We start from the raw sequence: 25,491 nt of genomic DNA, 5'->3' as shown, positions 1-25,491 counted from the left end.
CCTTACCCTCTCGCTTGAGGGTGTCAATGATGGCCTTCTGGACAGCAGTCAGGTCAGTCTTACCCATGATTGCGGTTTTGAGTAATGATCCAGGCTGGGAGTTTTTAAAAGCCTCAGGAATCTTTTGCAGGTGTTTAGAGTTAATTAGTTGATTCAGATGATTAGGTTAATAGCTCGTTTAGAGAACCTTTTCATGATATGCTAATTTTTTGAGATAGGAATTTTAGGTTTTCATGAGCTGTATGCCAAAATTATCAGTATTAAAACAATAAAAGACCTGAAATATTTCAGTTGGTGTTCAATGAATCTAAAATATATGAAAGTTTAATTTTTATCATTACATTATGGAAAATAATGAACTTTATCACAATATGCTAATTTTTTGAGAAGGACCTGTATCTGGCAATACTCATGCCTGGTGTCAGGTGTTGGACCCCTGCAGCCGCGGCAAGCTCTCGACATCTCGCACACACCAACGTGCTTGTTGCTCAAACAGATGCACCACCACAGAAACAAGAATGAGATGTATTATAACATAACTGTGGCATTAAACTCAGTTTGTGAGGGCTCGTTTAAAATACTGGACATATATAGGTCGTTCAGATTACTTGTTAAAGTGCAATGCAGTACCTTATATCTACAGACGATGTACGTCTGTTTGTGGATGGAGACTTTGTAACGGCCAAAATTATGTATTTTGCATGCATCACATTATAGTGCGGCAGATCAAACATTTCATCCATAGTGTTTCTCATGTAGTCCTTCTACGTCATCACCATATAGTGAGTGTTATAAATTAAGTGATCAATCTTTAAGAGAAGGACTACGTGAGAACCACTATGGATAATTTCGCTCTGCCGCCTTGTTATTATTTTGTCTTTATTTGAAAGCCAAGAAAGAGTTAATCTCGTGTATGAAAAGAGCGCGTTGCCGTGTAGCAGCCATTAAATCCAAGTCAAAGAGGACAACTTCAGCGACTAAAATCTCTAATCTTCTATTGCGTGCTCTAGCACACGTTGTGTGTGTGTGTGTGTGTGTGAAATATGGTGCTGAAATGAAATAGCTGGGAAGTTTCATAGTCGAATTATAATTGGCCTAATAAAAATAAAAATAGTTATTATTATTATTATAATCTAATACATTCATAGGGGAATAAGCCTAATATCGTCTTGATTATCGACAGAGAAATCGGCACAACCCTACCGCCCTGTGTCTTTTTGTGAGCTTCAGTTTCGGCGCAGACCACCCTAGTTCAATCTCCTCACAAAACACACAATAGAAGTGGTCCCACCTAGCGAGAGAGAGAGAGAGAGAGAGAGCGGGTTTTACATCCATTACTTTGTCGTTCCGAAGAAATATGGTGGTCTCTGTCCAATACTACATTTGAGACCCATTAAATTCAGCGCACTGAAACCATGGCAGAACCCCGACTTGTAAAGACGTCAGTGTTTTTAGTCACTACGTACTGGCCGAACAGGCCATGGTTTCTTGATCTTCTGGAAATACTAGTGGTTCCCCCGTGCCCAATCCCGCTAAGATGAAATCTCCTGTCTTAGGTGGAGAGCTTGATATAGCACCCCAACCCAAAATAATGGAAACTTCAGGTGTGGTTGGTGTGCGGGAACCAGTAAACCCGGGTTCGTTGTCTCAATGCGTGATGGACACGATTGCGGAGGCGCGAGCCCTTTATTCAAGATGCCTGTACACTTGTAAATGGACAGTGTTTGAGAGATGGTGTGAATCCAATGGTCAGGACCAGGGAAACTGCCCTGAATCTGACATTCTGGATTTTGTGCAACAATGAATGGACGGTGACAATATGCCCTCCATGCTTAAGGTTTACGTTGCAGCTATCTCAGCCTTTCACGCTGCTATTGATGGGTGCTCAACTGGGAAACACTATCTATTGATCAGATTTTTGAGAGGCGCAAGAAGACTAAAACCCTCCTCCCCCCCTACAATGCCATCCTGGGATCTGGTTCTGGGAGCACTAGCCCTCCCACTATTCGAGCCACTTAAGTCTTTTGGCTTGAAGGAGCTCTTGCTTAAAGCCATGCTGCTCCTTGCCCTTGCTTCGTGGCCCTTGCTTCGCTCTCTGTGAATGTGGACTGCATGCAGTTTGGACCAGTTGATTGTAACGTCACGCTCAAGCCAAAATTTGGCAACGTTCCTAAATCACTCTCGACACTGTTCAGAGTGCAAGGTGGCTCTTTCTGCTTTCACTCCAGAGTCTGACACTTAATTGGATGTAGCCCTGAGTCAGGTTGTGTGTTTAGTGAGGGCTTTACGATTCTATATCATCCACACAGCTCAGTTTCGGCAATCGGAGCAGCTGTTTGTATGCTTCGGAGGCAGCGGCAAAGGGCAGCCTGTCTCTAAACTGTCCTATTGATGTCAGAGCCCATTCGACGAGGGCTGTCGCCTCCTCGTGGGCGTGGACTAAGGGAGTTTCTATCAAAGATATTTACATATGGCGGTTGGATGGTCTTTGCAGAATACCTTTGCCAGATTCTCCAATTTGGAGGTGCAGTCATTAACCTCACAGGTCCTATCGGTGAGTACGAGCCGTGGTTCTACCTGCAACCAGTTTCAACTAGTTCCTGTAAGGAGATCGCGAGTGGGACCATCGTCAGGTTCAGACTGTGGCACATCGATGCGCCATTCTCTATGTGTGTTATATTGTGCCCGGCATTTCCGCTTTTCCGTTTTACTACATGCTTGTATGTGTTCACAAGATTGTAATGTCTTATCTTTGTATGGCAACGGTGCTGTTTCTCTCTCTCAATAAGAGACCTGTCTTCAGACATGGATTCTAAGTATTGAATCCCTATTCGGGATTAGCCTTTTTACTTTGCTGTTTCCACTGCGTTGTTCTACACAGTTCCCAAAGCATTAATGCTATTTGTCCAGAGACTGTTCTCGAGAGGGAATGTATCCGGTTACTATTGTTATCAGATTTTAAAACAGAAAACCATTATTTTAAATAGTAATAATATTTCACAATATTACATTTTTTTCTGTATTTTTGATCAAATAAATGCAGCTGGATGAGCAGAGGATACTTCTTTAAAGTAAACATTTTCATTGTGAGCTATTAAAAGTGGATGTTTTTATGTGAATTTGTACAATTCTTGTATTTATGTGTGTGCTCTTGGCAGGGGGACTCTGGGGGTCCTCTGATGTGTGAAGAGGCCGGCGGCTGGGTTCTTGTAGGAGTCACATCGTTTGGTATCGGATGTGCTCGACCGCAGCGACCCGGAGCATACGCTCGTGTCAGTCAGTTTGTTCAGTGGACGGCAGAGAAACGACGCCTCTATTCAAACTGGAGAGGGCTCTAATCATTTCCCATGCAGACACAACGTATCCCTCGGCTGTTGTTCGGTCATTTCAGACCGAAAAAAAAGTCTTGATGACTTTTATGGCAGTCACTATGTGAACACTAAAGATACCCATGGACTTGGTTTGAAAAAGCTACATGAAGCTAAATATTCCAAGAAATTGTCTTTTAGAATGTCTAAATATAAATCCAAATCCACAACTTAATAAATATAAATGTTTATGTTTAAAAACAACTAGAGCATTTATAAGTATTTTATATAGAGCTCTACAGGAATCTAGTGTCTAATCCATGGAACTACAGGAGTTTTTATTTTGTCACTCCCACCAGATGGACCTAATCTGCATTCTAAAACTGGATTTTAAAGGAATTGCCTCTGTTTTAACATGAAATACTGCCATAATTGAAAAATATTAGAAAAATATAAGAAACAATTCCCCAATGGGAAATATCATAATTATTCCATAAATATTCATTAGTACTATTAAATTCTCCCAAAATACAAAATTAAACTTAAATTAAAACATCAAATGTAATATTGTAAATAAATCTGAAATGCTAATTTTGCACCAGTATTTTTTACGGTACATCATAAAGACTTAATTTCTTGTGACGTTTTAGATCTGTTATGTTAAATTAAAAAATACACACCTTTGACAATTAATGAAAAAATATAGATGAAGCAGTGCATTTCTCAATTGACACACATAACAGATGATTGTTTAGTATAGATTGATAATTTAATAGGAACAGTACTGTTGGATTTTAGCGCCGAATTTGTTGAAATGGATCATAAATTATTGTTGGAAATATCAAACTGTGCATTGGTTTAAAAGTTATCTGACTAATAGGAGGCAGTGTGTATTTTATAATGGAAGTTATTCAGAAGTGAAAGAGTTGCACTGTGGTGTTCCTCAAGGAAGCGGTCTAGGACCAGTTATTTTCTACTTTTACCAATGACCTTGCTTTGGTTTTAAAGTGTGCAAAGGCAGTTCTGTATGCAGATGATACAACATTATATCTACCAGCGACATCGATTGATAAATTATCAGTGGATTTAGATGAGGAATTACAATCAGTGGTAAAGTGGGTACAGAATAATGAGATGGTTCTAAATTTGGCAAAAACTAAAAGTACGGTGTTTGGTTTTAATTTTAAACTTAAAACCACAATTAAAGTGGTTTATAGTTTGTATTGTAATGCATGTCATAAATTTAACACCAGGCATGCATAAAAAGGATATTTTTTGCTTCTCGTTTCAAAAACAAATGTTAAAGCAATGGACTGTAATGTACAGAGGAATGAAAATATGCAATGAACTATCATCGGATATTACGTAAAAAAAAATTGTTAAAGAAAAATTTAATGGTACAGTACTCAGTAAATTGATGATTTTTTTTTTTTAATGATTTTTGGGTTTTTATTTTTTATTGGATCGTTTTTTATTGTTATGTATTAATGTAATGTAATTTTGTTTTACTTGTCAGACCACAGGAAGAATAGCCACTTCCTGGGTAGTGGCTAATGGGGATCCAAATAAACAACATTCAATACACGCTTGTGTTTTATTTGTATAATGATTTTACAAGCAACTGCAAATGTTTGAATGAAGTGTAAATACATCTACAAATAATTAATTGTAGATGTGTTTGAATTCTTTTGTACTATCTGAATAAAAAAAATTTACATAAATAAAAATGTCCATCTTTACTACTCCGAGGATAACTAAGGGACTCAGATGCTCCAGAATGCAACATGATGCATTTAGAGCTGGAGGGTATAAACTTTCTGAATTGGATTTAATTAAATTGTCCTTATTTCGTCTTCTAGGAAACGCATGTATTTATGCAGCTTCTGTGAAATGGTAAATCAAAATAAGACCATTTACACACCATCCTTTTCCTAAATGCAGGATTCATGTAAACTGACCTTAAAATCTGTATTCAGACCAGATTTTTATTGACAGTGCATGAATCGAGAAGGTGAATTATGCACTCAAACGGGTATATTGTTGATTTGACTCAAACATGCTAAAACATTCAGACACAAAAAAAGCAAACTGATTAATGGGTGTAAAGAAAAGCGTGTATTGCAATTCAGTGCATCTGTAACACAACCTCTAACATAAACCTACTGACTGCAGGGGAGAAACATTTCCTAGCTCATAAATACAATGACAACAGTATGGGATTGTAGTCTTGAGTCCAGACAGGATGACTTCGTTCTCCTCTCTGAACTAGCCGTTTCTTGATGGAGGAGCAGATTTAGCCTTTAAGAGAAGACATGCCGGCTCTCATGATCTCATCCACAAGGAGGATGTTACTGGCGATGACAGTGCTGCGCAGACGAGAGAGAGACAGATGAGATAACAGACTAACATATGGAAAGGGTGGCACTAAATATTAATGAACAAGAAAAAAAAATTGACACTGAAACCGCCAGTAAGTAGCTGCAAAACCTTAATGAGTGATTCACCGAATCATTTGTTCAAATGATTTGCTCGAAACAGCCAATTAGTTTAACTATTTCAATTTTGTAACAATTTGTGATGTGTTGGTCAGTCATGTGAACTCCTGGAACAGTGGTGTTTGACTCACCAGGAGTGAAGCAGCTGCTTTTTCACACTGTAGTTATCCCACACACCGACCTCTCCTGCGATCATAGGTTCACCTGCACACAGAACACAGCACACTGATGTGTTACAGCCGGAGGAACACACACAGGGGTACCAGCATGTCAAACTGACTCACAGGAGCAAGACATTCACAAAAATCTGAGGGTGCCAAAAAACCTAAATATTGAGAAGATCATCCGTTGTTGTCCAAGCAAATTCTTTGCAATGCACATTGATATTTGGCACGAAAGAAAAATGTATAATTTTGACCCGTACAATGTATTGATGGCTATTGACACAAATATACCCCAGAGACTTAAGACTTGTAGGTAAATTTTACTGCTACTGTGAATATCCTTGATAATTTAGTGAATAATGTCTTTAATTAGATTTTTATATTATTGTTCATCTTTAAACACTCAAATCATCACTATGATGTGAGCCGTCTCTCCACGTGCCTGTGCTCAGATCCACTCCCACCAGTTCTCCAGTCTCTTTGAGCTCACTCTGCAGCTTCACTAGAGTCTCTTGAGGGTCGAAGCCTGAATTCTGAGCCAGAACCTTAAAGAAGAAGAACTTAAGTCATTCAAAGGCACCTTTACACAAGAAGCTTGGCAATTCACATTGAGGATGTATTTTTAAAAGGGACTTCTGTTTCCAGTACCTTAGGGATGATGAGGAGGGCATCAGCAAACGCCTGCACACCCAGCTGGGCTCGGCCCTTCACTTTGGGCTTGTGTTTAACCAGCGCATCTGCCAAAGCCACCTCGAACGCACCACCCCCTGGCACTACTGAACCTGTGAGAACACCACAAGAATACTCAACATCAGCCCAGTGGCAATTCTGATGAAGAATTAAATATTTTCTTTAAAAGAGTGGGAATGAATGTGTTAAAGTTATATAGACATTTTAAATGAATATGCTTAGGTTGCAATTAACTATGCAGGGAAAGGGAACAAATGTAGCCTAAAACTAGCCTAGACCAAAGCTATCACCGTCACAGGGGTCATGATATTAACAAACTGCAAGTGTAATTATTGGTAGGGCTGTAACTTTTGTGAAAAAATCATTTTCGATTTTTAAGATATAAGTGTTCACTGAATCAATTTTAAAATCGATTTTCCGTGTCAAAAAAACAAAACAAAAACGTTTCCTTTTTCAACGTCAAATAATGAACGAACGTAAAGAGAGCGTTGGAAACACACAAGTCAGCAATATTTCTTATTTATTGGCATTAAGTTTTGTGCAGAATAATGAACAGCAACAGGAGTGCAACATTCTCGAAAAAATATAAATGCAGAGGGGAGGGCTTCCATAAAAGAAAAACATCATTGCAGGCTTCAACCCAGCTGCTTTTATGATTTAGGCAATTCAAAAATCTCTAGGATTATTTTAAATAATGATTCAAACAACTGTTCAAAAAATGAAACTTTAAATTGACTGCCATGTGTGTTTTTTTTTAGAACGTAACCGACACTTAGACTACACGGCACTATGCAGGCATGAAACGCACAAAAAGGCTAGGGCCATTACAAATTTTTTTATTCAGCATTTTTTTCCAGCTGTTGAAAAGATGCGCTCCGACCACACTGATGTCCCAGGGACACTCAGGTGCAGTTGCTCAAGGTGAGGGTATTATCAGTCGCTGTCAGCTTGCAATGGTCTTTTTCATAACTCAGAATCTCCTGTAACTAGATGCGCGAATGAGGCTAATTCGCATCTACCTCGCCGCGAGACCTCCAGACGCGCGTAAACACGTCTTTACATTGACTTAACATTGAAATAATTAGCGCCAGACGATCTATTCACGTGTGAACGCAGGATTAGAGGTCGCTTTCGACGTCACTGGGTCTTATAGGAGAGTAAAATTGTTGGTATTTTTGGAGGTCCGTCAACCTACTGAGGGCCAGTGGGGGGGGGGGGGGGGGGGGGTCCATCAACCTACTGAGGGCCAGTGGGGGGGGGGGGGGGGGTCCATCAACCTACTGAGGGTCAACGGGCAGAGCTGTCAACCTAAGGAACGCCAGTGGGAGGACACTATGGTGCAATAATAGGTGTGCTTAACTTTGGCTAGATGTATTGGGAGAGACAGTCATGTGACCTTTATTTATATAACACTTTCATCAATCGTCTGACTGCACAGAATGAGCTAGCTAGTGGCGCGTGAACGTGGTGCTGCAAATCCCACCATTTCCAAACAAGCCATACTTGGAACCCAGTTTATACTGAGGGAGAAAGTGCAAGCTGTGAAACTCACATGCAGGATATTTCTAAGGTAAAAAAAAAACTATGTCATAAACTCAATGAGTCTTATTCTAATAGCATGACCACTTTGATAGGATTACTAGAATTCTTCAAAATGAACCTGTATATTCTCCTCTTTTCACTCATCATTATTATACCCAACATTTTATTGTTGTTGTGTTGTAATGCTGGTCTCCCTACCGTCTTCGATGGCGTTTTTGACGGCTCTGAGGCCATCTCTCACAGCGTCTTTGATCTGAGTCAGGGTGTGCTTGTTGGGTCCTTTCACCAGCAGGGTCACGGAACGAGGGTTACCACAATTCTCAATGAACGTGAATTTCTCCTCTCCCTGTTATAACAAAACCAGATAAGTACACTAAACATTTCAGAGAGTTTGTGAGTTCAGTGCCCTCCAGAATAAAAGCCCAGTCCTCACCAGTGTGTGTTCGTAGACGAGCCCCGCGTGTCCCAAACACTCAGCCGTGAGATCGTCCACAGAGTTCATAGCCACTCCACCACATGCCAGAGTCAGCCTTACGGGAAAACAGGGTTTCAAGTCATTTCAAGGCATTTTGTCCTTTTAATTTACAAATAAACAAACAAAAAAGAAAAAATGCTGCAAGCTCTTATTGAATAATATCCATCACTCTGTAATTGGGCAGACTTTATACATTAACTCTTTCCTGCCATTGACCGAATTATCCAAAAAGAGTCCTGAATCTACAGATCAAAACAATGAATCAGCAGAAACAAGCTATTTTTGTTTTGATTTTTAATGCATGAAGCTAGATTAAAACTTTTTTTATGTTTGTTTAAAAGCAGAAGCTCCGATCTTCTTGACATATTGCACATTCAGATACTCATACAACACAACTTTCCATGGGCCGTCACATTTTGTGAAAATGATCAAAAATGCTGGTTCTCGAATCGTGTTCTGTTCTTACACTTATTTTGTAATAAAAGGTGGAAATATTTAAACGCTAACTTGCCAAGATTTAGATTGCTACTTCAATTAAACATACAAAATAGCAATGTTTTGCTTGTTTTTTGAAAGTGCAATAGTAAAAGGAATATAATTTTTCAGTTTTCTCTTTATTTGTAATTAATTAGCGTAGCTAGCATTTCGTGTACACAAGCAACCCCACAGAATCAAATAGTTCGATTTAAAAGTGGTTTCAGCACACATCTCCCTGACATTCGTCTTTTACCTCTCCATGTTTCGTCTCTTTGCTCGACGCAGGGCAACGATGCCCTCTTTAGCCATCGCGTCCAGAGAGAATGGATCAATACCCTGAACACAAGAAAATATCCAGCATTAACTGAGAGATCTAGCAAGCGGTGCAAGCTTAAAGACTGAGACTCCTCTGGTCTGCTGCTAATCAATACTATCAGTGATGTTTGCCTTAAATAGAGAAAATATTCTATAAACTAAAGAGATGAGTATAATTTACCTTCTGGTTGATGACCACAAAGCCCTTCTTAGTATCTCCGCACACTTTATTCTTCAGCTCGATTATTTTCATCACACGATCTTCGATGAACTTCCTCTCGGCCTTCACCAGCTTGTCTCTCTCGCCTGCGCTCTTGTAGAAGAACCCAGAGTTCACTTCTCTGTGAAAACACAACGAGTACGATCACAGATTTCATCATTCACAGAAACACCCAGCGGTCTACTGTAAACAAACGTGGACATTCGCACAGCCTACGTTTTCTCGTATTCCAAGGAAACGTTGCAAGTGAGAATGAAAGCGTCCTCCACCCTCTTCTTCATGTCAGGATGCCTGGCTCCATGATCCAGCACCAGTCCTCTGATCAGCCTGAGCATTAACACACAATGAGATTAACATATGACTGCAGCTGGGAAACAAGGAAGCCAGCCAGGTTTGAAACAACTTCCCATTTTTACATGAATGAAGCCCAAACGAGAGAAGATCTTACTGTGTATCGCTGTCAGTTTTGTGCTTCATCTCCATGATCTCCACCATGTAGAGGTCGATGGGCTCGTTGGGTTTCTTGATGGCCAGAACAGCATCCACCACAGCCTGAGGAACACAAGGCATGTCAACACAATGTGCACATCAAGAAAGATCTGCACAGCTTTTGGAGATGGACTATGTTTCTATGCATGATTTGTTCTGCCTGTCAGAACTCTAGATGATGTTTCTCACCTCTGTTAATAAATCGGCCAACTCCCTGTGGACCTTGGTTCTGAGGGAGGTGCGGGCGACATTGATGAGCGTCTCTCTGTCCATCTCCTTCACCACCTTCACCTCCTCCAGCACCTCCAGAGCCTTCTCCTTCGCAGCCTCGAAGCCCTCAGCGATCACCCGGGGGTGAAGACCCTGCAGACAGGAACAAGACTGTTTAAAAGCTGGACATAGCTTTTAACTCAAGTAGGGTTTGAGTAAGAGCAGAACCTCGGAGACGTAGAGGTCGGCCTGCTTGAGGAGCTCTCCGATGATCAGCACATTGGACGTCGTGCCGTCTCCGGTGATGTCATCCTGGGCCGTGGCCACCTTGGCGATCAACGAGGCAGTGGGATGCTGGATTTGCTGGAAACAAAAAAAAAAAAATCTAAAGATTAATGGAGGTGCATTGTGTCTTAAAGTGACAGCAGCGCAGAGTTAGATTTTTTCGTTCTTTGACTTCAGGGTGATTAACTTATGGGCTAATTTTCATTTTTGAGTGAACTAACCCTTTAAGATCCAAAAAACAACAACAAAAAAAAAACCAACAACATTTTTTTTGTGCTTTAAACCATTTATAATTCCTGATTCAAAAATTATCATAATCAGTCCTTGCTGTCACTAAAATGAAGAATGGCACTGAAAATCTCAATTCATGTGCATTCATTTAACTAAAACTTCTTAAATCTTAAATTTTAATTACAGAAAGCTCTGACTAAATTAAAAATACTGTAATTTGTGTTTCAAAGAGTAACTAACGTTCCATGGGTTTGGAAAGACAGGAGTATGAGCAAATGATGACAATTTTCTTTTTGGTGAAACTCTAATTAAACCCAGAATGATAGTTTGTAACAGCAGATGATATATTTAGTGATTGGGGTGTATAATAACTAATCAGATGATGATTCAACACGACTGAGCAAATGCATGCTGAATCAACATCTGAGACTAAACCCCGCGAGACACTGACTCTGGGTCAGTCTGATATCTGGAGAAGCATCTGCAACATGAGGTTTCACAAATCAACACATCAGATATTACCATCTCATGCAGAAGAACGTTCCCATCTTTGGTGAGCTTGATGTCTCCTGCGCCGGACACAAGCCTGCGGAAGGAGTTTGGGGTTTCATTAGCAAGAGCATAAGAGGAACACGACTCAACAAACACCACACCTTCAGCAAGTGTGCTTTCACTTCACATCGGCTCACGTCAGAGAGAAAACATTTATAAAATGCTCAATTCCTGACTTTGGTTTGCTGAGGCAGGTTTAAAGCACACCTGTAACATCAATGCATCAGTCCAGAACTACACTCAATAAAGAACAATCAATCAAAATTCATTCATGTCTAACATGTTTAGAGATGCAGCGGATGAGAGGTGAAGGCCCATGAGAGGAAGATGTGCTAACTGTTCTGTTCCAGTCTGCAAAGACCATTTCACATCATCTGCGAATCCTCTTTTGCGCTGAAAAACCTTAACTGTATTTTAAAAACTTTAGAATTAATTTATTCTGAATTTGTGAAGTATTTGGTTCATGCTTTTTTGGGTTAAATGGATGGATGCAACCAGACATGTGATGAGATACCGACATAATAATAAACAAAAATCCTAATCCATAGCATAATTAAAATCTGTAGCTCCAGGACATCGGAGGTTCACTGCCATGATGAGTCAGTTGTTAGCTCCGATGCTAACTACAAAGCGTTACTCGTCTCAAAACTACACTTTCATGTAACTTTCGTTCATAAACATGTTGCTAAACACTGTAATCTGACATTAGCAGCGACGGCTGTGTTCAGATCTGCACCGGTTAACAGTTAGCTGATAGCACAGGAGTAACTAATGTTACCGACTGACAAACACGTGCTAACAAAGCCGCTATTAGCTGCTAGCAGACAGACTCACATTTTCATCGTGCCTTTCGGCCCCAAGTTACTCTTCAGCACATCCTGGAGCCCTCGAGCGGCGCTGATGTTCACCGCCAGGGCCGCTTGAGCCCTGGCCACCTCTGCTTTCGGGTTAAGGGCTTTTACTGCGGACATTCTGCTGGGGACCGGAGCACAGCGTCGCGGGAGAAAAGGAAGAGAAGCTCACACGCGCTTCCAGAAGCTTCCTCTGTCTGCGCGCTCCCGGCACCGCCCAAACACGAACACGTGACGCGTTCAGATGCCGTGGCCACGCCTTGATAATTTTTTTTTATATATAATTGTATATTGTATATTATATTATATATTATTTTTACATATACTATTTTTCAAAATAGTTTATAAATATATTATAATTAAATAGTTTTTTTATTTTATATATAAATGTTGGCTTGACAATTTAATTAATCTTATTAGTGGTTCTATTGTAATCTCACATCAGGGCAGTCAATATATCATACTATTATATCAGACTCAATATTATTATTATTAATAATGATAAATGTTTCTTGAGCAGTAAATCATCATATTTTCATGATTTCTGAAGATCACGTGACACTGGAGACTGGAGGAATGATGCTGAAAATACAGCTTTTTTGTTTTAAAAAAATGTTTTGGTAGAACATACCTTTTTTCTTTACAAAAACACAACTCACCTGATCATTCCCCAGACAGGATGAAAAATAAATAAATAAACAAAAAAACCTTGAAAAAAAAAAAGACACAACAACTGTAAACATATATTGATTTATATCAACCAGTCCCCATAAACGTTCCTACATTCCATAATTTCAATTTTTTCCACAAAGTCCAAAAACACCTCCCAGATATAAAACACTTCCTTATTACAGCTTTTCAAGAACCAAACACTATAAACCACTTTCCAGCCAACATCAGGCAAAAGTCCTCAGCTTTCTTTCTTTAGTAGACATACTCAGTGCTCGGTGCACACAACTGGAGATGAACTGAGAAACATGAGTCACCCCACACCAAAACATCCTGTTTTTGTAATAAACAATGCTAACAGTTGTTAATAGTCTTTTATTGACTTGTTTAGACCTCTATAAAACAAAAAAACCCCTGCAAATTAAGAAAACGTTACACAGACACTTCAAATTTAATGGAATTTGATAAATTAATTGCATTTAATATATTATACTTTCAATTCCATAAAGCATTTGAACTGGGTTTGTAAAAGCTGTATTTATGCATGTCTTGGCCTTAGTTTTTGTTGCATTTACAGAGAGATTCACAAACGTTTCAATTGATTTAAAGATTGACAACACCGCATCAGTTTAGAGCCAGCGCCACCTATTGGTCAAAAACTAATATGCTATTGTATTTATGGGTCATTTGTTAACCATTCTGCCTAAATTGATCCAGAAATAAGTCTTTAATTACCTTTTTTCCAATGCATGTATTAATTCAGTCTGGCTCTTATGTGACATTGTGTCTTTACACAGAATTGTTAGTTAATAATAATAACCAATGCACACACTAATATGGAAATATTGAGCTGTACTGTGCAGTGCCAGCAGAATTATTTCAGCACGTGCAGTTTGTTTAGCTTGAATATATTAAATAAAGTCCTCTACATGTTTAATAACTATAACCTAAAATCTTGATAATGTGTCACCCAATCAAAGACAGTATTCATGCCCCAAGAACTCATTTAACATTTATTTTCCTGCTAAATCCATCCACCTTTGTCCAAAGGATGACATGTACATTATTAACAATGACAGCAATAGCTGAGGATACCTATATAAACATTACATCTTCTGAAAAGATGGTAACATTAAAGAAAACCAATTCATTAACTATATAGATAGAGGATATACGGGGTGATCTCGTAGCAGTGAAAACGTTTACAATCTACAATAAAACTATTTGAAGGGATGCTTGTGAACTGGAATTTGAATTGCAAAAAAATGCAAATAAAAAATATATATATATTGCTAAAAAATGGGTGACACTGTGGTCAGGTCTTGGGCTTGGGGTTCTGATCCACTGATATGCAGAAAAACACTGCCATCCTTTAAACATTTCATTTACAGTGGGTCAGTTATCTTCGTCGCTCCCAAAGCCTTCTTCCTCGTCCATTTCCACTCCTTGAAACAATCTAGAGCAGAAAATACACGAATAAACAGTCAGCAAGTGTGTCAGTCAATTCATCAACCTTTAATCAAACAGGTACAGTACGGACCAAAAGTTTGGAAACATTACTATTTTTAATGTTTTTGAAAGAAGTTTCTTCTGCTCATCAAGCCTGCATTTATTTGATCAAAAATACAGAAAAAAATGTAATATTGTGAAATATTCTTACAACTTAAAAAAATAGTTTTCTATTTGAATATACTTAAAAAAATAATTTATTCCTGTGATGCAAAGCTGAATTTTCAGCATCATTCCTCCAGCCTTCAGTGTCACATGTAACATCAGTCGATCACATGATCATTTAGAAATCATTCTAATATTCTGATTTATTATGAGTGTTGGAAACAGTTCTGCTGGCTAATATATTTGATCAATAAAAGGTTAAAAAGAACTGCATTTATTCAAAATATAAATAAAAATTCTAATAATATATTTTCTTTACTATCACTTTTTATCAATTTAACACATCCTTGCTGAATAAAAGTATTGATTTTATTTACAAAGAAAAAAAAATGACTGACCCCAAATTACTGACCAGTAGTGTATCACATATACAGTAATATATCACAATATTTTTTTTTTTTTTCTGTATTTTTGATCAAATAAATGCAGGCTTGATGAGCAGAAGAAACTTCTTTCAAAAACATTAAAAATAGTAATGTTTCCAAACTTTTGGTCTGTACTGTAAGTAAATAATAATAAATTCTGTCAATTTTGGTAATATATTGATTTATTTTAATATTTGTAGTCAATTTGTCTCCACACATTAAAAACATGGTTGAAATTTGCACATAACAGGACGGTTAAAGATTTGTGGGGTAAAAAAAACAAACAAGTTTTATCTTTTATTGCTTTAACTCTGGAGCATAAATTAGTAAAAGTTCAGAAAATAATTTGCTATAGTACGTAATTACCCTGAAATTTACCATTTACATTTATCATACGCTTTTTTACAAAGCAATTATTATTTTTTTTTTTACCAGTATGTGTGTTCCCTGGGAATTTGACCCATGACCTTTTGCACTGCTAACACAATGCTCTACCACTGAGCCACAGGAACTTTAAGTCTAAAACGTTTGTTGGGCAAACACACATTTCAAATAACCTGCCACCGGACACATAGGTGGTGTGAGAGATCGTATCCCTTATAAAGAGGCCCATGTCTTATTAAAGGGGTCATGAACAGACTGTCTGCACACACACAGATCAGCACCAACTTCTTCATCACCGTCTCTTTAGCGCACACACTGCAGATACTAACACAGCAGCACCTGCAGGCCTGAAGATGGATTTAGATGCCTGCTGAGTTTCCCAAATGCTGTGCAGTTCTTAGTTATGGAAGAGCATCGTCTCAGCATGAGCGTTAAAGCTCTCTTTCGGTTATGTCTTAAGTGTTGGGTGCGTGTGAGACTGTGCATGCACTGGAGCTAGCTCTGGAACACATTTAAGGGCTCGTTGTAGACGGTACTCACTGGTTATAGCAGGGCGAGCCGGGGTTGTTGAAGTGGCTATAGGGGTTCACCTTGCTGAGAGCTCCCAGACAGATCCAGCAGAAGTACTTCTGACAGGACGAACAGGTCATCTTGTTACAGCCGTGCACCTTCTACAGGAACGGGAACAATCAGAAGAGTCATTCAATCCATGCACAGAGTCATTCAAGCACATCTTTCTGAGAGTCTGAGCGCACCTCTGCACAACACACGAGATCTCAGTTTGTGGAGGGTTCCCACAATTTTTCTCCAATTAAATGATTTATAGAGATTTCTGAGGCAGTTTTTAATTTGAATGCCAGGTAAAAAATAATAATTGAATAGGTCTATATGATGATATTTACTACAACTATATCAGTGACTGGTAGTTTTCCACTAATAGGTCTTAATTACTGGACCAAAACTATTCCATTTTGATTATTCATCTTCGTTGGAAAGTTATGACTGGTAAATTAAATATAATGACTAAGTGCTTTAAATATAAAGCACTTCATCAGCACCTGCTTAATTTGGGAACAGCACCACCTACAGGTAAAAAGATCTGCTATTTTTGATCAAAACCTATATATATATATATATATATATATATATATATATATATATATATATATATATATATATATATATATATATATATATATATATGAAATCAATTCAACAAAGGCATCAGTAAAGTATTAGAGAAAGTTTGTTAATACACTTTTGAGAGATTCATTATAAAATTCTAATTGGCTCCAAACATTCATGTTCAAAATTATTCAACCCCCTTTGTGCAGAATCCTTTATTCTTTAAAATCACCAGTAAACACTGTCTGTAAGTGTTAGAAGCTTCTGTCACCTCTCTACTACAGTTTTGACCCATTCCTCGCATGAAAAAGCTTCCAGATCACTGATAATCTTTGGTTTTCACACTGCCACTGCTTTCTTTAAATTCAACCAGATATTTGCAATGAGAGTTAAGCCTGGAGACTGAACAGGCCACTCAAGAACATTCTGTGACTGATCCCTGAACCAAGCAGAAGTAGATTTGGACGTGTACTTTGGGATGACTGTCCTGCAGGGAAGTCCATTGATCATCAGCTTCAGTCTTTGCACCAAAGGAATCACAATTCTTGTCAAAATGGCCTGACACTTCAAAGAATCCATGATGTCCTTCATACAGTCATGATTTCCACTTCCTTCTACAGTAAAGAAACCCCATAACAGGACTGATCCACCTCCAAGTTTGACGATGGAGATGGTGTTCTTCTGCTTATGAGCTTTGCCTGTTTTGCAGCAGACACACCGCTGATCCACGGGTCCAAAAAGTTCCAGTTTGGTCACATCACTCCATAAAACATTCCTCCAGAGCTCCACAAGTCTACACAAATGAACTTTAGCTAGTTCATGTCTGCTTTTTGTTCTTCTTGATCAAGAGTGGTATTCATCGAGATGTCTCAACATAAAGGCCATACTTGTCTAGTGATCCTCTTACACGCTGCATTGAAATGGTTTTCCTCCTTTCATCGGGTCATCTTGCAAGTCTTTGGCTGTACATGGCAGGTTTTTCTCAGTTGCGCTGATTAAACATTTTATGATATTGTGGTTTTACTTCAACAACCTCAAAGGTTTTCTAGTAAAACACACTTTAAGCTAAGGAATAAGACTGAGAGTTGTCTTTAGGAACATTTAATGTCTTAGAAATCTTCATACAGCCTTAGCCTTTCTAAAGTAATACAATATTTATTCTCTATCGATTCTCTATAGCTTTTGTGATATCTCTGTTGACTTTGCCAGTTTCCTACTCAACTTCAGCACATGCATGGAAACAAGTCACTTAAAAACAGCAATGTTGAAGAGGGGTTGAATAATTATGATATAGCTCTGTTATTACTACTACATTAAATATTAACAAAATATCACTTTTAATATGCCAGTGAACTGTTATAGATGCAATTTGATTTTATCCTGGATCTTCAGAAAAGCTTGCATTTGTAAAGTACTTCAGTCTCTGAAGGGTTGAGTAATGGTCTATGGATTCCTTGGTTCACGCTGACGATTCTATAGAAAGTTACTTAAAAATAATGCATTACTCCATGAAATAGTAACTAAATGTGTTTTTATGGAAAGTAAATGTATTACGCTACTTTTGTGTTACATTTTGTCACCTGGGCTGGGCTTGCTTATTTTTTATTTTATTTTTTTAACAAGAAAAAACGCAAAGTTTTATTTTTGGCAGCTGTAAAGGTCCTTTCACACCAAAAGTGAAATTAATAATCCTCAAGCTGAAAGAACGCTCTCAGTGAATAAATTGGAAAAAAGAAAATTGTGTAAATTATTTGAAAAAAGTAACTAAAATATTTCATGGTAAATATAAAAGTAATACACTACTTTACTAGTTACTTGAAAAACTAGGGTTACTTATGTGTCACCCACAACACTGTACTGTAGGTATGCTTTGGCTGTTGGAAAAAAATATACAAAGTTACACAACATCAAGTATTATTTGGTTCAATCTCAAAGTAACTCATGTGATATGTAGGGGTAGATTAAGTGCGATCTGCTGTGATGTCACAATAGTGTTGCATTGTGGGATATGAAGCTGCTTATGAATCATATATCAGAGTAGGCTCACTTCCTAAGTCAAACTGTAGTCATTTATGCTTGTCAATTTGAAAATATGTAGTATTCACACTAGGAGTTGACCGATATGTATTTTTTAGGGCCGATATGGATACCGATTATTACAGATCAAGTAGACCGATTTTTTTTAACTAATATATATTTCAGGTATGAAAATGAAAAGTAAAGTCAAAATTAAGAATAATAAGGGCTCTGACAAAAATTTTCTTTGAATGTTGCTAAATTATTTTATCGGCAAATTGATTTGAAAATGACTGATACCGATAATCAAAAATGCTTAATATCGGTGCCGATAATCGGTCAACCCCTAATGCACACATCCTTAGTACTGACCTGTATATTAGTGCCACAGCAAGGGCACTGTTTACAGTTATCCTTCAGCCAGTCTGTGCTGAAAGACTCCTCCACCGCCTTCTGAATGACACGCCGACCAAAACGCTTCTCAAGGAACTTCTTCCCCTCTTCACTCACAGACATATACTCATCCCGCAAATTACGAAGCTCATCTGTTAAAGAAAGGCACAGCTTATGATCTCTACAGAGAGAAACAAACTGGTCAATGAGCATCTTATATATATCCTATATGCAATACATCTTACCAGCAGTCACTATGCAGTGAGAGAGGCCGTGATAGCTCCTCTTACAGAGGGTACAGAAGGCGTATCTGCAGGCGGGACAGATGCCCATGGTGGAGTCAGGCTCCACCATCACAGCCATACAGCAGCTCATACGAGGACAATACACCACATCCGCCATCAGGTCCAGACTCGACTGCAGCAGGAGACGATCATAGCGTGCAAACTCATCTTCGCCCACGAGAAGTTTCACCTGTTATATGAACATACTGATGTCAGTCTTAAAACCATATTCAGAATACACAGTCATAACAGGGCTCAATTATATTCTGAATCAGGCATTTTGAATGAATCCTTTGAATGAATGAGTCAATTAATAACTCATTAAGACAGGGTCAATATTTTCTATATCTGTCAATATCACACACCACTAGTTTCAAGTGAAATTTAGACAAATAATCGGTCAGTAATAAAATTATGACAAATTACAAGAAATGGCAAAAATAAATAAAACAAAGATGCACATGAAATAAATAGTGGAGAAATCCTACAGAAACTGATTAATCAAACACCCCACAGTCTTCACTGATAGACAGATCAAACAGATTAATGCTTTTAAAGCGACAGAAGTGATTCAGATGGTATCTTTTTCTCTTTTTGATTAACATTAACGACAGCTGCATGTATATGACACCGCACACATTAAAACCGAATGCATAGATGTAAAACATTGACATGCGTCAGATTTTCTCCCAGAGGATTGTGGATGCTCGTCAAAGTGGGCATTCTGACATAATTTTGTGGTATTTTTCAGTTCAGGCATGATCAGATCCAAAAGAAAACTCAGTAGTCTCTGAACAGTACTATATGCAGAAAAGACTGAAGAAAAGCGGAGTTATCTTCTTGTGTGTCTTCTATAAATCAACACTGGCAACTTTAAAATGTGGGAAATATAAACCGTCATCTGTCCTTTCAAGTGCGCCCGAGTCCTACATAACCTATCCATACTCACACACTAAAGCACAATCACACGAGAGCAGACAGAAGATACCTGTGAAGGAGTGGCCATGGACATGCACTTTGGTTCAGGGCAGTTAAGGCACTGGACTTTTCCGTCTCTAATCTGGATCTGAAAGTATTCCTTCATGCAGGCCTTGCAGTACACATGCTGACACTCTTTGAAGAGCAGAGAGTCGGATCCGAGCTTCTCGGAGTAACAGATGCCGCAGCAGAACACCTTCCCATCAAACACCTTCTGCTTCTGAGCTTCGTCAAAATCCAGCAGCTGAGTCAGTATGTCTGTGCGAGCGTCGACTTCTTGCACGGCTCTGGGGTCTAAATCTTTACTTTTTTCCCCGGGGACGTCTACAGCTTGTTTTGGGCCAGACTCACACTGAGGCTGGCTCTCAAGGCTTTGGATTTCCAGCGGTGACTGGATTCCCAAAAAGTCTAGGGTCTCTTCCTTTAGAAACTGCATCCAGGTAAAAAGAACCACGTTGCCTTGGTTCTCCTCCCAAAGCTCGTCCAGTCTCCTGCAAAGTGCAGTGATCTGATGGAGAGAGAGCGGAAGGTTATCACAATGCTATAGCAGATCACCAAATACACTGGCTGTTCTCCCAAATATCCTCCCAGACTTGCACTAGCTGAACAAAACGATTCCCCCCAAACCAACAGCATGCACCAAAGCTGTCAAAAAAAAAAAAGAGTCAAAGCTGCTATGATCCTCTGGTTCCCATCCACTTTTGGGATAGTTGGGAAAATAACTTTTCAATTTGTGATCCAATGAAGAAACTCATGCAGGTTTGCAATGACCTTATTCAGTGTTTACACTACATTAGATGTTTAAATAAAAGGAAAGTCTGTTCGCTCCCAGAGACGCTGTGTTAGAAACACCCTCGCATTAGCGTTAACTAGTTTGATGCAAAGGTCATATAATACAAAGAATAGTGTCATAAATGTAGTGAAGTGATGTATGTCTAAATGAAATAGTTTATACAACTAGAACAAAAGTTTAGGGTGAAACTTTAATCGAGTGGTTGCTGATCTGACTGTTACAGAGTAACTGCATCCTTTTGATTCAATACCACCAAATCAAAACTATTAGAACAATAAAAAAGCAAAATACATAAATAGCATTTCTAAACAGGACTCACCTGGGCTCTCCTGAGCCATTTGGAGCTTATAGTAAAAAGCGGCGCTGATGCTGAAGGATAGTCAGCCGGGAACTCAAAACTCAGAACCAGCGGAGGTAGAAATGACACATGATGCTCTGTGGAGGTCTGTCCTGTAAATCAAGACATAATTCTAGCGTTGTCAGAACTCTATGATGTTAGAACAAAGTCTGAACTCCTGCTTATAAAGTCTCACCCTTAACTAGCAGTTTGAAGCTCGGAGGAAGCTCCAGGCACAGATTAATCTCGCCCTCTTTTCCTGATTCGGCTCTGCGAAACTCGTCTTCATCATAGATGCTCGCTAGAGCAAGCAGTTCATCCTCCTGTGCTTCCTGGTCGGCTGACATTGGAACATTCCTGAGATTAATATGAAATCAAGCAACATTTATGTTTATGTTTCGTAGAGCCCCTGGAGAAACGGAAATACTCAAAAAAACATAAAAATAGACAGCTTCTACCAGTCACTGGTAGAAGTGGATTCTACGTCCCAACACATTATAGAGGTTATGGTTTATAAACTTTAAAATATGATATTTTCCTAACTAAACGCATTGATTCGCTTCATGAGGCCTTTATGCACCCATGGAGCTGTTTGAGGCACTTTTTATTATGGATGGATGCGCTTTATTTTACGTCTTTTGGACTACTGAAAAACAACACCCATTCACTGCCATTATAAAGCTTAGAAGAGCCAGGATGTTTTTAAATATAACACCAATTGGATATGTCTGAAAGAAGAAAGTCATATACACCTAGGATAGCTTGAGGGGGGAGTAAATAATGGGGTAATTTTCATTTTTGGGTGAACTATCGCTTTAACAATTTTGGCTTTGAGTGACTTGCATATTATGAATCATCAAAGACCGTCTTTTGCGTCCTACTAAAGAAAGAAAGTTGCCTAAATCTCGGTGACAACAGTCTTTTTTTTGGTAAACTGTCCCTTTAAGTGTGACAGGATGATTGACAGCCCGGATTATGCTTATGGTGTATCATAACTATGTGACAGAGCACAAATGAATGACGTGGAAGTATTGTCCCAAAGCTTACTGCAGACTCAAAAGTATATATGTTTTCTTCACGAAATAAATAGTTTATACTTCAAGGGCAGAGAAGGCGATGATTTTCTACTTGTTAATAGGTCTTGTTTGACCACACGTGTTTGAAACTTATAACTACTATATTTCCGACTCCATCCAAAGGAAAACACATGCGCAAACACGATGTACTAACCTAGATTAATGTTAAAAAACGTGATAAACACTCTCAAACAGCGTCGTTCGATTCACGTTATTTCTCCTTCTGTTCTGGAGAGGTGACAGTCTGCAAAGATACCAATACCGCAGTAAGTTTAAACAATATTCAACTATTGTATACGAACCCGCTTCTTATAGCCGTATTTCAATACTCACGAATACTCTAACTATCAAAGCCCATGTAAGGGACCATCTCAAAAAATCCAATCACCACTGTTGTATTAAGTATTGGACAAGGCTTACGTTCTGTACCGTGGGTGGAGTTTTTAGTCGGTCCCTTACACAGCACAGCTGAATATCGAGCCTGACACTAGTAACTTTACCGCGCTGTGTCCCCCTACAATCGGCTCTTTCCTTTTTTAATCTGAATTGTGACCGATTAAGATATAAACTTATAAAACACGTACCCTTCTCTATTCCCAAAGCAGCTCTACAGTTGACAACTGCAGTCTCACAGCAGGCCGGATGGGAGGAGCTTGTGTTTGACAGACTGCTGCTGCTTCCGGTTGGCAAACCCGCTTTTGGTGCAGATTCTGCCACCTACTGAGATGGAGTGTGGAGCAGTTATGTTCAGGGAATGAGAAATAAAACAATTTATGTATTCACTCTTAGATTCTGTTTATTAATCCCATATCTTTTAGATATTTCTCACAGTATACTGAACACTCATGAATCTTTATTCAACAGATTGGAACTAGGGAACTAGTAGAGTCATTTGAATCTATACAAAGTGTTTCCTTCATCGTGTGAACTTCTGAGCATGACCTGTGGCGAGTATCCTCTGTGTCCTCTGTGTCCTACTTTCTCTTGTAAGCACAGTTGGATCTCGCAACCTGATGAGTCCGGCCTGGTGCGGAGAGAGAAACAAAATACAGCTAGTAAAATGCCTTGGTTATTAGAGAAGTTGTTCTGAATCCTCTGTACTGACTGACTGGATCCTCTCCTGGAGTACAGCTCAAACCAGACGTGACAGAGCTAATTCAATTATTCTTGAAGCCTGTGCGTCTTCTGGAGAGAGGTGCTTCCTCACTAGATATCTGTATTAGCAAATATACAATAGCTGCAAATGACTATTCAGTACAATATCTTACAGAAACCGTAAGGGATGATAGATCCATTTCTCTTTTTATTTTTAATTCTATGCATAGTACTTTAAAACAGTGTCTATGTAATCAATTATTTATATTATATCTTGGTCCATTGGTTACCTTCATAGTTGGGGTCTTCATGATTGAATCCAGGAACTTGTGGTATTATTTCCAATCCTGTCATGACATATTAGATGTATTGAGTCTAGTTGAAACTAAATTAGGTGACATGCAGAGGAAGGTATGTTTAACATCAGGTGTGTTTTTGCTGCTTTTCTATGTGGATGAATCTGATGGTTTACTTTCTGAAAACCTTTCACATTTTCAGTGTTTCGCCGCTAGGAGGCAGTCTAACTTAACCCAGGAACCAGTGCCTACATGTCTTTATGTAGAAGTAGTAGTAGTAGTAGTAGCTTAATTATTGGCACAACTAGCTAACCCCTCCATAACACACAAAACAAGGCCTACTCTCAGAAAAAAAGGTACAAAAGCTGTCACTGGGGCGGTACCTTTTCAAAAGGGACACTTTTGGACCTTTTAGATTCCAATTTGGACTCTTTAGGTACAAAGTGTGCCTTTTGAAAAGGTAATGCAGCAGTGACAAGTTTTGGACCTTTTTTTCTGAGAGTGTACAAAAACAAAAACAAAAAACAAAACAAAAAAAGTGCTGTTTTGACCACATTGAAAGAAATTGGTTTAGTTTATTCATTGTTTTGAAAAACTGAACCAACTGAGAGTCACTCCCTGTTTGAACAAAGTTCAACTAAACCAGACTTCTCTCCGAAAGTCTCAAGCTCTTATTAAAAATTTATTGGATGAAGGGGCAAGAACATGGCATTTTTTTCTATGCGCTGGTATTCTTTTAAAGTTAAAAGAAGAAGTCTTCAGCACTCCATCTTTAGATAAACAAAATGATGCATATTAACTGATTTCCTACCCAAGAAAATAATTTGTTTTGAATGATGTGAACAAAGGCAGTCCTGCTCCATCATTGTCATCAGTAAAACCTGTCAGATTCAATTGCTGGTTATTATGTAAACGCCAGAACAGATGCTTAACCAGAATATGGACCTCGATCAGAAAATGTTAACATGATTAACAAGTGAAGCTACAGTTATTTTCATTTCTTAATGCAGTCTTTGACCTTATGACCGTAGGTCAACACACATAAAATAGAAATGCCTCTTTATTAGTGTAAAATGTAAAGGATGTAACAGAAACAGGTGTTAACTCAGTTATTCTGTCATAGAGATCTGCTGTAATTTATCCCATTGTCCCAAAGCTCCTCAATCACAACTGAAAGTTCTCCATCGCCTTCAATCTTTTTTTATTCCTTAAGGATTTAGTATAGGTGTTAAAATATAGACCTGCTATTCAATTCTAAATTAACTGCTTTACTCAACATACAGTGACTTAATGTTTCTTTAAAGAAAGCTGATTTTGATATGAAAATAGCCTCAAAATAGCCTAAGAAGAGAAATATATTAAACGATTAATCGGTTCCAATATAAAGGTTTTTGTTTACAAAATATATGTGTGTGTGTTTTGTATATTTATTATGTATGTATAAATGCACACACATGCATGTATATATTTCAGAAAAATAGGCTATTTTTATATATTAAATATATTTATTTATAATATAACGTATTTGAATATAAATATGGACATGTAAATAGTTTCAGAATGTAGACTGATTGTGTATATGTGTGTGTGTGTGTGTGTGTTTTTATATACATAATAAATATCCACAGAACACAGAGATATATTATGCAAACAAAAACTTTTATTTTGGATGTGATTAATCGTTTGACAGCACAAATGCAAA

General features: G+C 38.3%; 3 protein-coding genes across 27 annotated transcripts in view; 1 reads left to right on the top strand and 2 right to left on the bottom strand.

Moving 5' to 3' along the window:
• Positions 1–4,892, top strand: part of tmprss15 (transmembrane serine protease 15) — a 102,765-nt gene extending 97,873 nt beyond the window's left edge. For 22 of the 23 annotated variants that reach the window (XM_052536301.1, XM_052536300.1, XM_052536281.1 and 19 more), the window contains one exon: positions 3,159–4,892. In XM_052536301.1, coding sequence (XP_052392261.1) covers positions 3,159–3,338 — 180 coding nt within the window. In that variant the 3' untranslated portion in view covers positions 3,339–4,892. Of the gene's footprint in view, positions 1–3,043; positions 3,072–3,158 lie in introns of all 23 variants that reach the window. The other variant, XM_052536303.1, reaches the window with a different exon arrangement.
• Positions 4,893–5,400: 508 nt separating this feature from the next.
• Positions 5,401–12,539, bottom strand: cct6a (chaperonin containing TCP1, subunit 6A (zeta 1)). Its single transcript, XM_052536311.1, has 14 exons — positions 12,288–12,539; positions 11,424–11,487; positions 10,614–10,748; positions 10,365–10,538; positions 10,135–10,238; positions 9,903–10,013; positions 9,648–9,807; positions 9,405–9,487; positions 8,633–8,729; positions 8,398–8,545; positions 6,616–6,749; positions 6,410–6,512; positions 5,935–6,007; positions 5,401–5,674 (listed from the first exon to the last, which is right to left on the bottom strand). Exons 1-14 carry the CDS (start codon positions 12,422–12,424, stop codon positions 5,602–5,604), a joined length of 1,596 nt encoding a protein of 531 aa, XP_052392271.1. The 5' UTR covers positions 12,425–12,539; the 3' UTR covers positions 5,401–5,601.
• A 1,420-nt stretch (positions 12,540–13,959) lies between these two features.
• rnf14 (ring finger protein 14) lies at positions 13,960–23,129 on the bottom strand. Of its 3 annotated transcripts, none has more exons than XM_052537836.1 (8): positions 22,983–23,129; positions 21,519–21,679; positions 21,305–21,435; positions 20,203–20,700; positions 19,176–19,404; positions 18,910–19,082; positions 15,937–16,067; positions 13,960–14,429 (listed from the first exon to the last, which is right to left on the bottom strand). In XM_052537836.1, the coding sequence occupies exons 2-8, from the start codon at positions 21,667–21,669 to the stop codon at positions 14,369–14,371; spliced, it is 1,374 nt and encodes a 457-aa protein (XP_052393796.1). In that variant the 5' UTR covers positions 21,670–21,679; positions 22,983–23,129; the 3' UTR covers positions 13,960–14,368. The 3 variants fall into 3 exon arrangements, with proteins under 3 accessions (XP_052393796.1, XP_052393798.1, XP_052393795.1); XM_052537838.1 differs by lacking the exon at positions 22,983–23,129 and adding an exon at positions 22,819–22,905; XM_052537835.1 differs by lacking the exon at positions 22,983–23,129 and adding an exon at positions 22,553–22,706.
• Between the last annotated feature and the right edge of the window lie 2,362 nt (positions 23,130–25,491).

The sequence above is a fragment of the Carassius gibelio genome, chromosome A21 (genome assembly GCF_023724105.1).
Source record: "Carassius gibelio isolate Cgi1373 ecotype wild population from Czech Republic chromosome A21, carGib1.2-hapl.c, whole genome shotgun sequence".
Classification (NCBI taxonomy): Eukaryota; Metazoa; Chordata; class Actinopteri; order Cypriniformes; family Cyprinidae; genus Carassius; species Carassius gibelio.
Note: the sequence above shows the minus strand (reverse complement) of the source record. Positions and strands in the feature narration are given on the sequence as shown.

What these genes read in the sequence shown, in the direction of transcription:
- cct6a (XM_052536311.1), bottom strand. Translation starts at nt 12,424, where the DNA reads ATGTCCGCAGTAAAAGCCCTTAACCCGAAAGCAGAGGTGGCCAGGGCT. An exon ending in ACGTTCTTCTGCATGAGATG is followed by an intron (nt 10,749 to 11,423) that starts GTAATATCTGAT and finishes TTTTGTTTCCAG; the next exon opens with CAAATCCAGCATCCCACTGC. An exon ending in TCCTTGGAATACGAGAAAAC is followed by an intron (nt 9,808 to 9,902) that starts GTAGGCTGTGCG and finishes GTGTTTTCACAG; the next exon opens with AGAAGTGAACTCTGGGTTCT.
- rnf14 (XM_052537836.1), bottom strand. Translation starts at nt 21,669, where the DNA reads ATGTCAGCCGACCAGGAAGCACAGGAGGATGAACTGCTTGCTCTAGCG. An exon ending in GCTGTGGCACTAATATACAG is followed by an intron (nt 16,068 to 18,909) that starts GTCAGTACTAAG and finishes CCGTTCCTGTAG; the next exon opens with AAGGTGCACGGCTGTAACAA. An exon ending in GGCTCGCCCTGCTATAACCA is followed by an intron (nt 14,430 to 15,936) that starts GTGAGTACCGTC and finishes TTTCTGCTCTAG; the next exon opens with ATTGTTTCAAGGAGTGGAAA.